General features: G+C 43.4%; 2 protein-coding genes across 3 annotated transcripts in view; both read left to right on the top strand.

The window, feature by feature from the left end:
• The window catches only part of TMEM245 (transmembrane protein 245), an 88,218-nt gene extending 82,162 nt beyond the window's left edge, over positions 1–6,056 (top strand). The window contains exon 17 of the mRNA XM_058523733.1: positions 5,628–6,056. Within this exon, the coding sequence (XP_058379716.1) occupies positions 5,628–5,673 (46 nt within the window). The 3' untranslated portion in view covers positions 5,674–6,056. The remainder of the gene's footprint in view (positions 1–5,627) is intronic.
• Positions 6,057–13,279: 7,223 nt separating this feature from the next.
• The window catches only part of CTNNAL1 (catenin alpha like 1), a 60,928-nt gene continuing 58,598 nt past the window's right edge, over positions 13,280–15,609 (top strand). For both annotated transcript variants that reach the window (XM_058523729.1, XM_058523728.1), the window contains exon 1: positions 13,280–13,452. In XM_058523729.1, the coding sequence (XP_058379712.1) occupies positions 13,312–13,452 (141 nt within the window). In that variant the 5' untranslated portion in view covers positions 13,280–13,311. The remainder of the gene's footprint in view (positions 13,453–15,609) is intronic.

Raw genomic sequence — 15,609 nt, 5'->3', positions numbered from 1 at the left:
GGGCTGGGGTTTCATCTGTGGATTGGGATCCTCCTCCAAGCTCTCTTGTTGATGGCAGAATTGGTTTTCCTGCAGTTGTAGAACTGAGACTTGCATTTCCTAGATCTGTCCCTCTCTGTAGGCAGATCATAACATGGTTGTCTGCTTCTTCAAGGCCATCAGGAGAGTATTTTTCTGACTTCTGTTTCTGGCTGCTAAGACCCTTTTTTAAAAGGCTTACCAGATTAGTCTTGGCCCATCCACCATACTCTCCTTTTTGATTAAAGTCAACTGATTAGGGACCTTAATTACATCTGCAAAATCCCTTTGCTTTTTCCATATTAACACAACAGAATCATGATAGCAGATGTTTTTGTCTATTGGCTCATATTAAGAGTAAGACACTCAGGAGCTGTGGGCTGGTTATTATGTGTGTTACTGTTATATAATCTGGCAGAGCCGTTGTCTTGTGCAACCTTTGATGTCAGTGCTTTTTCATCCCCCTTTTGGGCTGGTACATTCCTCAGAGAAAGATCTAATCTCCTGCCTAGAGTTTGACAGCTTGGCTGCCGTCATCCTGGGTGCCAAGGGGGAAAGGGACCAGACACTGTTCAAGATGTAAACATGCATATAATCTCCCAGTGTCAGTATGTACCCCCAGCCCCATCTCTGCCTGTTATTCCCTGGTCCAGAGACTTTTTGTTTTACTTTCTCCAGAGGGATGAAAAACTCTAATTTTCTGCCAGTGATAGGGGCAATTGCTTGGCCAGGTGTAGGTGGGCGAGGATATTGGAGTGGTGGGGTCTTATTGCTGTTTAAGCAGACTTTAAAGCAGTCCTCCTGTATTTAGCCCCCCCCCTTAACCCAACTTCCAGAGTTACTTTATGTCACCGATTCCTGAGCCTCATGGGAGATTTTGCTGAATAAATCAGATTGTTTCTTGGTTTTTCCCAATATTGGCTCAGGATCAGCGTTTTGGGTGTGCTGGGTCACAGCACTTGTCCATCTGCTTTCCACCTTCTAAACGTTTGTTGCTCTTACTGCTTATGTTCTTTTTTCTCCCTTTTTTCAGGTAAGTATGCTTTTAAAAAAATACTTTTACTGTCATTCTAATGGGCTTTTGAGAGGACCTGAAGGAAATTGTGTTCAATGCATCACTTTTTAGTGGGAAGTCGAAGTGACCTCTTAAATATAACAAACACAACCACTGCTGACATTTATTGGGACTTAGTGTGTGCCAGGTTCTGTGATAAAACTTTACATGTGTTATCTTACTTTATTTAATCTGTCCAATGTTTTCATATGAGGTTAGGGATGATTGTTTTCCATGTTTTATAGATGAGGAAACAAGGCTCAGAGAGGTTAACTTGCCCATAAGTCACATGGCTAAAAAGCAGGTAAGCTGGTGTGCTTCAATGAATGATCTAACTAGTCTCCCAGCCTCTTCTCTTACTGTTCTCCAGTCCATTCTCCATAGTACAGCTGACGTGTTCTTTTCAAAATGCAAGCGTGTCTGATGGTGAAGCTGTCTTACCGAAAATGGCCTCCCCTTGGTTTTAGGAGGACGATCAAAATCCTTGGCTTAGCTTGCAAGGCCCTACATGATCTGACCTGTGCCTGCCTCACTAATCCTCAAACATTTTCCCTTTGCTGTCTGAGCCGTAGCCCTCCTGCTTTTCTATCAGGGCCTCAGATACACCAGGCCCCATTCAAACTCTGGGCCTTTATATACGCTCCTTTCTCTATCTGGAGACTCTCCCCTTCCCCCGTCTCTCCTTGCGTAATTAACTACTAATCCTTCTTCAGATCTCAACTCAAATGTCAGTTCATCAGAGAAGCTTTCCCTACCCCAAGATTAGGTTACGTTCTTCCTGCTAGTTTAATGCTTTTATAGACAGCATCTTGTACCTTTTCTTTATAGTACAATTTTTATTTATAATTTTATTTGATTATTTGTCTTTTCTCTTCCCACTTGACTGTGGTTGCTATTACTGCAGGGGCCATGTCAGTTTTAGTTACTGGTGTATCCACTGCACCTGTCAATAGTGTTTTGTACTTGGAATGTGCTTAGTTCCTAGTTGAAGGAATGAGTGGGCTGTGAGGGAATAGTCAGTACAGAGGCATGAGCTATGGAAGGGCTTGCCTTATGTTGTTACAGTGTGATAATAGAGGGTGGGTGGTTGCATTTTATTAGGCAGATATACCTTCTAATTGCAGATGCAGGCACAGGGGGCTAAAAAGACACATTTGCAAGACTATTTCTATGTACTACCTCTATCTTCAGATGGATGAACAGCTATCCCGAAGAAAGGAGGACCCCTTTTCTCCGATTTTCACTGTTGTTAGTGGTGAATGTGGTATTTGATGGGGGTGAGTGTCGTGGACGCAGCACAACATTGGGCTCCCAACTATTTTGGCCTCTACTGAATAATCAGAACATATCACCTCCTGTGTTCTGTTAACACTGGAACTGTTTGAGAAGTGTGGAGAGGGGCAAAAACACTCCTGAAATCATGCATCTTAGAGTACTTTCTTGATTTTTAGGTTGTGGAGTTTGTTTTCCAGGAGATAATTGAGGTTTGTTTAAGATCAGTGTTACTTCTATAGCACTTTACACCCCCACCCCACCGCCCCTGAACATCTAGAGAATGTGTAATGTTGAGATGGAAAATTCTTAGTAACTGTTTTCTCAGCTTGCTTTACTTTGTTGTCATTCTTAGTCCTTCTGGAGGCTTTCTTGGCCTGGAGGCAGAATTGAATAGTAGGTATGAATTTCAAGGTTACAGCTAAGCTTACTTGTCAACAGAAAGCAGTCACTAGGCCAACCACAGTCTTAATCTTATTCCATGCATCTTTGCCCTGAGGCAGAAATTTTCATTCATAATTTAGAAGAATTGAAATGTTAGAGATTCAGACTTGCAGATATCTTAGAAATTTGAGATGTCAAAGAGTGAAGTTAGAAACCTGTTGAGTGTTAGAAAATGCTTTGTAATATGGGCCAGTTTTTGGTTATTGTTTTTAAAGATTTTCTAGGGCTTCCCAGAATTGAGTGCTACTTGAAATTCATATCATCTGAGACAGCTTGTAGTCAATTTTGCCTGTACACAAATGTAAAAGCACAAACTTGGGTGAGACTGTGAAAAACAGACATATAAATAGGTAGATACATAAATATCTAGAGCAATGGCTTTGAGGAGAGAGTGTGATTTTGCTCCCCTCTGGGGACATTTGGCTGTGTCTAGGGACATTTTGATCGTCCCAACTCTAGTGAGTAGAGGCAGGGATGCTGCTAAACATCTTATAATGCACAAAAATGTCAATAGTGCTGCTATTGAGAAACCCTGATTTGATTGATATATAGATAGCTGGATATTAATACATAGAAAACATATGTGTGTATATGTAAATCTTAGTTTTGGGGAATTTTTTTCACAGTATAAAAAATATTTAAGGAAACAAAATTTATTCCAATTCTTTGACCTATCAGCATGTATTCAACATGATGGGTTTGGCCATGTCACACATAAATGCTTTCATAGCCACAGGAGCCATAGCCAAGAAGCTTACCCATTCATTCCTGAACCCTGTTTCTTTGGCGGAAAGAGGTTAGGGCACCATCCAGTGAAAGAGCCTTGAGATAACTCAGCATCCTTTAATGTAATCTCTTTTCTGTAACATTTTACCTGTGCCCCTCTTGACATTGAAGTATTTCCAACATTATGCTAAAAGGTTAGTCTTTAGTGTACCTCTGCCGTGCCTATCTAACGTTCCTAAATATTTGAATGAACTGAAAATTGAGAAGACAAAACGAGTAAGACAAAAGGAGAAAGAGAGGTAGCATGAGTATGGAATTACTTCTGAAGTTCAGATTATCTGCTGTGTAATTTTTAGATGATTTGTACCTAATGACAACTTTTTGTTGTCTTTTGTTTATACAATTGTGAGCTGTTCCCTGAAGTTTTGGAATACTTTCCCTATATTCTATTTTAGGTCTATTTCTAAGGAAAAAGTTGAGTAATCTTTTTACATTAACTAACACTTGGTTGTAGATATAAAAATAAAATGGGCTTTATTTGACTGATAATCTAAGAAGGAGCAATATCAGTATAGTGATCTGGCTGCAAATTAATATAACTTGAAGACTTCAAAATTGTTTTGAAAAACACAAACGTTTTAAGCTCAAATATTTTTCTATGTACCTAATTGGTGATATTGTTGTAAAGGAAGGAGCAAGGTAACTTCTATCTAAATAAGGATGGTAATAAACTTGTGCTTCAAGGGCCGGCCCGGTGGCGTAGTGGTTAAGTTTGCGTGCTCTGCTTTGGTGGTCTGGGGTTCACAGGTTCGGATCCTGGGTCTGGACCTACACACCGCTCATCAAGCCATGCTGTGGCGGCGTCCCACATACAAAATAGAGGAAGGTTGGCACAGATGTTAGCTCAGTGACAATCTTCCTCAAGCAAAATAAGAGGAAGATTGGCAACAGATGTTAGCTCAGGGCCAGTGTTCCTCAGCAAAAAATAAATAAGTAAACTGGTGCTTTATAGCTGTATCATTTAAGGTAGATTTGGTTGTATATAACCAAAAAACAAACAAAAAACTGAAAAACCCAACCATTAGCAGAACTCAAGGTAATGGTGACTTAAATGAGCTAGAAGTTTCTCTCTTGGGTGAAATAAGTCCAGAGGTAGGCAGTCCAGGGCTAATATGACTGTTCTGCAAACATCCATGTCCAGCCGTCCTGCATCCTGATGTTTTCTGCCAGCCTTGGTGTGAAGCCTTTTAGTCTAAGATGGCTGCTTGAGCTCATGTTCATTGATAGACTCTGACCTGGCCATTTGGCTGCCAATACAGATGCAGACCTGACTGGGTGACATCATCCTAGCTTGGGCATGTAAATTTATGTAGCAAAGGCAAGCTAGCTACTACAGTCCTGATGTATATATGTAGACTTCACACCACCTCCATCCGGCACAGATATTACCTGCCAATTACCAGCATTTGCTTGGCTTGCCTAGTGTGGGTCAGAGACAGTACAATTACAAGATCATTTGATGAAGAGACCTACCCCACTTCTTCTGCCCTGAGCCACATCCCTCAGAGCTTGGAGTCGGCTGGATCAGGTTTCCTATTTTGCAATAAAACTTACCCAGTTAGTGTTTAATCTTTGGTCTCTTAGTGTTTTTCTCTTTAACATCGTTGTTTCCACTTTCCAGCCAGTGAGAAGGGGAAAGGGTCGAAGATCACCCTTGGCTTTTAAGGACGCTGCCCAGAAATCACACACCACTTCCACTTACATCTCATTGGCCAGAACTTAGTCACATGGTCATTAGTTTCAAGGGAGTCTGGGGAAGTAGTCTTTTGGGTGGGAGACAGTGGACCCAGCAAAAAACTGGAGTTCTTGTTACTAAGGAGTGAGAGACAGCTAGCAGACTTTGAAACAATACTCAGTGAAAATGCCAAGAAAAAAATAGTATCTATATAAAGTCATCAAGGCTCTCAGGTTATAAAAATAAGGTATTGTTCTATGGCAATTAAGTACTGGTTAGATGCTGTTTTTCTTTCCTTTCTCTTGTAGTATCTCTGTGGTTTTATTTTTCCTCCCTTTCCAAAAGCAAAACTGATTATTCTATCTTTTCTTCCTATAGGACTTTCCGTGACATTTCTGAAGATCTGAAATCGTCAGTAGACTGACATGGCTTCCACTGCAGTGATTTCTCTAGGAAATTCAGCCTTGACTGTGAGTTCAGCTCAGCTGTGGCCTTCTGTCCTTTCAGCTGTGCCTAGCAAGCAGAGCCCAGGAAAAGAAGCAGAAGCCTCCTGGCCTTTCATACGGAATGCCTGGACAAGAGAGAACTTGCTGTGGGCTGCTTTGCATTTTAAAGCACAGCTTTAGAGCTCGGAAATGTGGTTTGCTCACTGAACTGTCGCTAAGATGGCTTGAAAAGTTTCAGTTTATACACTGGTACCATGGCTTGAAATTTTCCCACTTTGGTTGTCTATATTATTATAATGTGTATTTATAAAGTTACTTTAAGAGCCTAAACTACCTGCTATTAAAATTGTATACAATGTCATTTTCTCCTGCTTTAAGAAATCTATTTTTGAACTTTTCTATGATGGTCACTTTTCAATGAAGAGGGCTTTCACTTTTGAGTATATGGTTGCTTGAGCAGGAAAAATGAGTCTTCTACCCTTCTCCCACAGTGTATAGTCTTCTCTTTAAGAAAGAGCAAATCTTTTTTTTTTTTTTTCAAATTTTATTTATTAATTTTTTCCCCAAAGCCCCAGCAGATAGTTGTAGGTCATAGCTGCACATCCTTCTAGTTGCTGTATGTGGGACGCGGCCTCAGCATGGCCGGAGAAGCAGTGCATCGGTGCGCGCCCGGGATCCGAACCCGGACCACCAGCAGCAGAGCGCGCGCACTTAACCGCTAAGCCACGGGGCTGTCCCAGAAAGCAAATCTTCAGTGTAAGGGCAGGTGGCTTATTTGAAGTTGTTAGTTGTATGTTGCAACCAGAGGACACACAGAAAGACTGAAGCTCTTCCTTCCCTTCCTTCTCCCTCCATCCCCCATTACACTGTTGCCAAATTTCTAAAACTTGACCAACTACATTGAAGTTAAATACTTATTAAGCTGCTGTTAATGGTAACAATATGATAGAATTTATCTTGTGATTTTTCTTTCCAAATGTTTTAAGTGAAAAAACCTCAGGTGCAGCAATACTCTGATTTGTTAAATGTATCCCTGTTTCATCATTTGGAATTCTGCCAATTACTACTTATTAGCAGTAGAATTATATTTATGCACTATTTTTCCATCACTTAGCACAGTGCCTTGCACATAACACTCTAAATGAATGGTTGTTGATTTCAATTGTGACTTTTTAAATATCTCAGATGTCACAGTAACCAGCATAGTGCTTTACGTTTTACAAAGTCTTTTTGCACGTATTATTTTACAACCACTTCACATCAGCTTTCATAGAGCTTTGTATTATTTTACAACAGGGAAGCTAAGGTTCAGAAAAGTGACCAACTGGGGCCGGCCCGGTGGCGCAAGCGGTTAAGTGCGCGCGCTCCGCTGTGGTGGCCCTGGGTTCGCCGGTTCGGATCCTGGGCACGCACCGACCCACTGCTTGTTAAGCCATGCTGTGCTGGCGTCCCATATAGAGGAAGATGGACACGGATGTTAGCCCAGGGCGAGTCTTCTTCAGCAAAAAAAAGAGGAGGATTGGCAGATGTTAGTACAGGGATGATCTCCTCACAAAAAAAAAAAAAAGAAAGAAAAGTGACCAACTTAAAGACATCAAGTTTAGTAAGATTTGACCTCAGATCTTTCTGACACCATAGTGTGCAAACTCTGCTATGCTGTAGTGTTTCTTCTAATATCTTATGCAATTTTTCCAGTGCTATGAGATAGAATAGGTATCCTGTTCTGTCTCAGAGACTTGCCCTACAGTTAATGACAGGGCTGGGACTGGAACCCAGCTCTTAGCCCTGTGCCCTTTCCACTGTATAAAACAATCATCAGGCTCTTTCTCTGCCCTCAAGGGAACATGGAGAAGAAAGCATTCTTAAGTATCAAAGATTTCCTTTTTGGAAAACATTTAAAAGTAGAAATCATTTTTTCTAAAACATCTCAGTAAGAAGCATAGTTAATGATACTTACTTTAAATGTATTCTGATATTACTTAAGAAAAACTCCTTCTAGAAAAGAGGCTGCCGTAATGTCTTTGTTCATACGGTAGACTACATGCAGATCTCTTATTTTTTACTATGAATCCTTCAAAAATTATAATCTGATATTCCACCGAGTGTTACATTTGGCCACTAAGGAACTCATTCTTTTCTTTATTCAGTTGTTCCATCATTCATTCAGTTAAACATTTGTTTAGAGTTTGCCACACTCTAGGTTCCATGGCAGGCACTGTACAGGGTGCTGAGGGGATAGCTCAGAAGAAAGCCTTCTTTCACTTTAAATCTTAGCCAGATCATTAAAATGATTAAAATTAAAAATTTTGCATTTAAAGGGTTAAGAAAGAAATCAGGTTTGTTTTTGTTAATGGTATACTGGTAAGTTTATAGCTGTAATTAGCACATATTTCTAAGAGGCAAATATTATACACAATGAGTTAGTGTGCATATACAAATTATGTTCCTCCAAAGTGCTTTTAGCTGTATAAAGTGATGTTGCAAAACACTAAACTTGAGCTAATGTATGGCTGTTGCTGGTCATAATTATCAGTATGAATACCAAGTTCTTAGAGGGGAACTCTGAGCCCTAAGAGAATGGTTTATAGCTACCAAAATTAGCAATGATGCAATATCACAGGAGGAGACGTGCCCCAGAGTGCTAGACAGTCCTGATCAGGACACTTGAACTGCCCCAGTCCTTCAGCAACAGCATAAGGACTCGCAGGTCGACCAGCTGGGGGTGGTCTTCCTGGAACCTTCAAAGACAGAGAGAAACATGCCCCTCAGATATAGTGAGGAGGTTTTACAGAATTTTCACAGGGCATAGAGATCATAATGGTATGAAAAGGTAGGAGTGTCAAGCTCAAGTCTCAAAGATGACCTACCCTCAGATTCTCAGGATTTGACCCAGAAGTTTCTCTAGGAACAGATAATGCATTGGTGAAGTAGAAGTAGCTTCGGTAAAAACCAAATGCAGAATCCTGTCACAATGTCTGCTGTTTTATAGCTTTATTAAAGATTAGTTTGAAGTTCACATTCACTATTCAGTTGTAAACCGAATGGGGGAATGGAAGGAGGAGATACAAGCTCTTCCCACAGTGTGCTCCTCTCTTTTCTGAGAGAAAACAAGGCATGGGATTTTCAGCATAAACTCCATGTCGTCCAAGTCCTCCTTCAGTTCCAAAATTCCTGTCACATTGTCTGTTCCTGGAAGTGATCTCTGTCAGACGGCCTTAGATACAAGTTTTGTTTATTTTTAAATTTGCAAGGATTCTAAAACCCTCTTCCATTAGAGGTAGTTGGCCGGCAGAGTTTTCCCTTGACTTCTGAGACTGGTGTAGATTGACTCTTGACAGTGGGAGGATACCCAAGAAGTGTTATGGAGACACTCTATTTAAACAAACTCAGTAACTTGGGAAATAGCTGCCCTTCAACTGGAATATACAGCTGCTAAAGGGCTTGCAGATGAAGTCCTCTGGCTAACCTTAGTCTTCACATGAACCCATTGTGAGCCATCAGGACTTCCCAGTACCGCCAGTTCCCACTTTGGTTGTAATTAGCACTTCAGGATGTGTCACTTCTGGACAAGAAATACTCAGAAATTTAGGCCATGCGGGGTTAGATTAGAGCAAAGTAATTTTAGGTGAGCTATCCAGAGCTTTCAGCCTCAAGGTTTATAGGAAAGACCCCTTCACAACTTCCCATACTCTGGTCCCGACCGGCAGTCTCCTCTAAGGGTCTTCCAAAACCCTTCCAAGAGTATGTCGGTAGGTATTTCACAGTGGAAATAGCCTCTGGGAACATTTTTCCAAATGCTACTTCCAGCTAAGAACAAATACTTTTTGTTTTTATTAATTTTTTGTCTTTACACTTTTTGCCATCAAAATATATCCATTTCATTAACTTATTGAGGACCTGCAAAAAATACACATGGTATCTGAAACCTCTGAGCAGTTATTTTTTCATAGTTTAAAAATAATCAAGAGAGTTATAAATCAAGATGTTCTGTCTACTACAGTCATAGAATTTCTGTGGTAGAATGGGCCTTATTTAATTAGGTGATCCTGGCTTTTTTTAGAGCAGGAAACAAATCCAGAGGTTAAAGTGGTTTTTCTGACACACGCAGAGCCCGTTAGTAACAGAATTCAGAGTAGAAGATAGTTCTTTTTTTCCCCTCGGTCCTTTGTTCTGCTTCTCTGCCCTTTCCCTTGTAGTTGAGTAGCTTTTGGAAAAATGTGTTCCTTATAGCAGTAGTTCCATGGGACGTTATAAGAGAAGAAAAGTGTGTGTGGTGGGAGAAGACTCCATGTTCAATTCAAATTGCAGAATGCTGAGTTTATATCCTTTCTGTAGGATTTCGAAGAGTTTTTAATGTGCTATTATATATTGTGAACTTATAAGAGGGGACAAAGACTATGTTTACTAGACTTATTTGACTTTAAACCATGCCCCCATCCTCCTTTTCTTACTCAAAGGACTGCTGATCCTCTGGGAAACATGGCTCTCGAGTAAGTGTACAGGTCTTTTAGATGATATCCCTAATGGAAATTTCTGAATGGTAAGTCTACTACCATGGTACCATGTAAACTGTAGTAAATCTCCAAGTTTAGAGAGATACTAGAAAGAAAACACATTTGCCGTTCAGAGCTATACATAAAGTATAGAGATTCTTTTCCACCTATGGTGTGTAAAATCAGTGTTTGTGTTCAGTTTTGCAAGTTTTTCAAGGATCAATTAATGTGCGAATACAGTGGTGATATATTGATACTACATTTTAATAATGCTGTTGTATGGCACTTCATAGTTTTTAGGCTGCTTTCTTAACAACCCTGTGAGATAGGCAGGTGTTAAGTATTATCAAATGAGGCACTGACTGGGGGCTCAGAAAGGTTTTTTTTGTGATTTTCCCTTAAGTTTATACCACAAAGTGATGGAGCCAGAATTCAGTTGCAGAACTTCTGACTCCAAGTCCAGAGTTCTTGACTCCACACCTGGTTTCGTATTTTTCTTCTAGCTTTATATTTTACAGTGAAAGGTGTGGAAGCAAATCTTAAAGTAACATCATTTGGCTTATTATCAAATACTATATATTTTTTTTATTGCAGTGACCCAGAAAATGTAACTCCTGTTATAGCTATCCCAAAGAAAACCCTCTTTTGTCCTTTGCTGTGCCACTCGTTTAGGTAACCGGAGTGTATTTCAAATATTATTTGATTTTGAAACCAAGATTGGATATATAGTTGTAATTGCTTATGTAACTTTTTTTTTATAGGTTTTTTTTATTGAGGTCATAATAGTTTATAACTTGCTTATGTAACTTTTGGAAAGTGTATCATCTCTGCATTCTCAGGCAAAGTAGAGATGGTTTGAAAAAAAGGATTATTCAAATACAACAATACATATTCTTTATTCTCACACAAATGCTGTTTCTTAGCTTTAACTTGCTTTGACAACCTACTGATGTAACTTCTTTGTAAATGTAAAATATTTATATTTTGAAGTAAAATTGCTAGTGTTGAAAAAATCAGGTGGTAAACTTAGTCTCATTTCTGTTGAGAAATTTGATCTTTAGTGAAGTCACACTTTTACAAGTCCACCTTATCTGTCTCTTAGGCTTTATCTCTTGCCTTTTCCTTTAGCACCAATACCTACACTGAATTTTTATGAAATATGGGCAACTTACATAAGGGAATAAGTGTCTGGGGAGTGGATGCTGGGCACCTTCAAGAGGTGAAAAGGTCCAAGGCTGAGGCTGGAGCCCTCAGTACACAAGGGAAGGTGGCCTTGAGGTAGATGAGGAAGTGGTGATGTGCATGGCTGGGGAGTAAGAATCAGAGGAAAAGAAATTTGGATCGAGGGCCCGCCCTGTGGCTTAGCGGTTAAGTGCGCGCGCTCCGCTACTGGCGGCCAGGGTTCAGATCCTGGGCGCCCACCAACGCACTGCTTCTCCAGCCATGCTGAGGCCGGGTCCCACATACAGCAACTAGAAGGATGTGCAACTATGACATACAACTATCTACTGGGGCTTTGGGGAAAAAAAAAAAAGGAGGAGGATTGGCAATAGATGTTAGCTCAGAGCCGGTCTTCCTCGGTAAAAAGGAGCAGGATTAGCATGGATGTTATAACGCTCAGGGCTGATCTTCCTCGCAAAAAAAAAATTTTTTTTGGATCAAAGAACTGCAGATTTTGAATGAAGAAAACAATCCTAAGTTATGGCTATCTTCAATAGCAAAGATATCAGTGCAGCACTGGGTGACGTAGCCAAACCCAGGTGTGGAAGTACTGTAAAGCACATTTCAACAGTGCTTGGGAAAGAACTTGCTGACACCTCCAATTGGTGGTGTTCAGCTCATCAATCTGACATTATGGATGGAGAAATGGTCCTGGCAAAGGTGTAACAGTGGACTAGCCAACCTCAGATTCTTTTCTATTCTGATAGTTTCTTATTGGCAGATATGCTAGTTCAAAAAATATTTCTTCATGTTTCTCAGGCTGTTGCTTAAGCCTAGGACCCTTTCACAGGGTGTGTTTCTGACAACCTCTTTTTGGCTTTGCTCCTGGAACCCTTAGGGTAAGGGGTGTTCAGCTCTCCCTCCCATCTCAATCCCGCAGGGGCTCCCTGATTTTAGCCTTACCCTTAGTTTAGTTAGAAATATATACTAATGATCTTTTCAGTCTGTGAACAGCTGTTAAGAAACTGCTCTGTGCTAGGCACTAGGGGAAAATAATTTTGAAAAGTAGTTTTAAAAAGTAATTGAACAGTAATTGAAAAAAAGTGTTGAACAGTAGGTGCTTTTCCATATGGTCTATTTAGAAGAGTATTTCTGAGCAGTAGCCTGAAAGATACCCAAGTCACTCTCTTCTTGCCGAGTACCCAGACACTCCTTAAATAACTGCATTATCAAGTGTTTCATCTTCAGTCCAGCTCAATTGTGAGAAAGATACAGTCAGAAAAGGAGCAGGGTGGAGGGGGAAATGGGGCCTTCCGGAGAAGCTCCAGAAAGACTATATTGCCTGTAGAATTCCTGTCTCAGGGTAAACAGCAGCCCCCTACAGACATGACTCGGGTCCTGCTCTACCAGTTAGTTTCAACCTCAGTGCAGCTTCCAGAAATCGCCGCGGGAATTCGTAGTTAGGACGAGTTACCTATCGAGAGGACAGAGGATGGGAAGCTTTGCTGGGGACGGTGTCCTTTGTCCTGGTAAGAGGCCACGTGGCCGTGGGAAGCCTCAGGTATATTAGTTTCTCTGTTTAGCGCGCGTGGGACGTGCATGGAACCCACCGAAGAGTGGTCTGGAGAGAGAGAGAGGCAAGGCGGGGAATGGGGATGGAGGGAGCGGGACAGAGGCGGGAGTGGGCGGGGCCTGTCGGGGGCGGGGCCTGTCAGGGGCGGGGCTCTGCGGCACCCCAGCAGGCTGGAGACGGGGCCCGGCTGGGGGCGGGGAGTGGGCGGGGGCCTGTCGCGGGCGGGGCCCGGCGGCGGCCCAGCAGGCCGGGGGCGGGGCCGTGCCAGGGGCGGGGCCCCGGGCGGCGCGGGTGCTTTGCTGCCGCCGCCGCGCGCGGGCTGGCTGGCGGGCGGCGGGCGACGGGCCCTCAGTGGCGCGGCGTTCCGGCTGCGCGACGAGCGGAGGGCCATGGCTGCCTCTCCGGGCCCGGCCGGCGTTGGGGGCGCCGGAGCAATGCACGGCTCCGGCCCGTCGGGCCTCGCCTTCGACTCGGGACTCGAGATCAAAACTCGCTCGGTGGAGCAGACGCTGCTCCCGCTGGTTTCTCAGGTAAAGTGGCGCCCGGTGCGGCCCCTCGTCTCCCTCCGGCCGCGGCCCGCGATGGCGGCGGCCGCTCGCACAGCCGGGTCGGGCCGGGCGGGAGGCAGCCGCTGCCCCGCATCCTGCACCCGGACTGCGGCGTCGGTGTCGGACAGCCGGTCTGGGGCTTGAGGACGGGCCTCGGCTGAGGTGGCTGAGTCTGGACCGTTCGAAATCCGGCGGCGAGGCCGAGTTGGCTGAGCGGCAGGAGAGGCTGCGGGGCGGGGGGCCCGGTGCGGACTCGAGAGCCCGGCCGGCAGGTGCGCGCCCGGCCTGCCCCCCAGGACCCGCCTCGCGGCTGCGGCTGCGGTGGCCCCCGGCCCAGCGAGCCCGCCTCCGCGGGTGGGCGGCGAGCCCAGCTCCCGGGAGGCAGAGAGGACCACGGCGGGAGCTCCGCTGGCTCTTAGGGGCCCCCCCCGGTGCTGCTCTTTAACCCGCTGCCGGCACACGTTCGCAACCCCGGTCCAAACCCGGACCTTTGGGCACTCCAGCTGGGGCATTCCCAGCCTCCAAGTCCAGCGTGCTCTCCCGGGGCCTTTGTCCCTCTGCCCTGCGTGTGTGTCGGCTCGCCCGCCTCGCATTTCTCCCGGGCCACCCTGCCCCTTCCCCTTAACCTGCCTGCTCACTGCAGTTGGCTCTTGTCCGGCCTCGGAAGAGCGAAGTGAAGGACAGCCTGATAGTTAATCCGGATACCCATCTTTTGCCAAATCCCATTTGGGATGTATGCTTTATTGTATTTGTTGGTCATAACAGAAGTCTAGAATCAGCTAATTGACGCGCTTAGCTTTAGAGAAGTTTTTGTTACGGTGAGCCGAGTTATACGCAGCCTGAGGGCTAGAATTCCTCACCTAGACCTGTGTAATGTGCCAAACACTGTGGGGAGTGAAGAATTCTGTGCCTTCAGGAGCGCGCTGGCGATGTGTGACTCACAACTGGATTGTAAAGTCTTGATGATTCACGCTAGTGCTGCCAAGATTTTAGAGGTAGAAGGAATCTTAAAGGTTATCTGACTCTAAATTAAAAAATTCTTTCTTACAGCACCCTTGACACCTGGTCACCAGCCCCCTGTTTAAACATGTTCAGTGATGGGGAGCCTGTAGCTGTTGTATAGAATTTTTAATGCTGTCTCTTCTCCGTGCCAGCCCCGCAAATATTTGAAAACAGCAGTCACACATGTCTGTAGATTCCTGTTAACGCTGATTAAATAAACAGCTCCATCTTCTTCACCTGTGCTCATTTTAGCCTGGCTAACACAACAGGGAATGAATACACCTACACCCCCCCCCTTCCATGTCTGATAGAGGCACTGACCAGTGAGAAGCAGTGCTCTGATCCGTTAGTAATGTCTGCACTGCCCCTCTCCCCCAAAAGAATACCACCACTGCCACCAATACAACCACAACCAAAAATGAGAAATACTGGAGTAGTTGTAAGAGGATGGTGGAGTTCAAGTTGACAGTATTTTATCCATTTATTTAACATACGTATATCATGCTTACTATACACTAGGCCATGTTCTAAGCACTTTATAAGTATTAACTCATTTAATTCTCATGACAGTCCTGTGAGGTAGACATATGTTTATTCTCATTATGTGGATGAGGAAATAGGAATAGTGAGATTAAGTAACTTGTCATGGGACTTCCAACTGTAAATGTCAAGCTGGGATTTGAATCCAGGCAGCCTGGCTCCAGAGTTGACGCTCTTACCTACACCATATGCTGTGTTCTCTCTAGAGAGTAGAAGCAGTGATAAGGACAGCTAATAGTAGGTACAGAGAAGAGTCCACAATGGGAAAACAAGCTGGAAGGTTGTTGTAATCTGGAGAAATGGTAATTTTTCATAGTATCACTACTAAAAATGTATCAGTGCTACAGCTCTCCATTGTGTAATTCTGGGGTAGAAGAGGGTGGAGAGAGTAGGAAAGTGGAGGAGGAAATGTGTAAATAGCTGCTGAGTTAACTAGAGGTCAATGCCAAAGGGGGAAAATGCCAGTTTTTTTTTTTTTTCTTCTTTTTTGTTCAAGACTCATTGAGGGCCATAGCTGAGATTCTGCATCCCACACGTTATGTATGCACAGTTATATCTTTAGCACAATACCATAACTGATATTCCTAATGATTGACT

The sequence above is a fragment of the Diceros bicornis genome, chromosome 28 (assembly GCF_020826845.1).
Source record: "Diceros bicornis minor isolate mBicDic1 chromosome 28, mDicBic1.mat.cur, whole genome shotgun sequence".
Classification (NCBI taxonomy): domain Eukaryota; kingdom Metazoa; phylum Chordata; class Mammalia; order Perissodactyla; family Rhinocerotidae; genus Diceros; species Diceros bicornis.
Note: the sequence above shows the minus strand (reverse complement) of the source record. Positions and strands in the feature narration are given on the sequence as shown.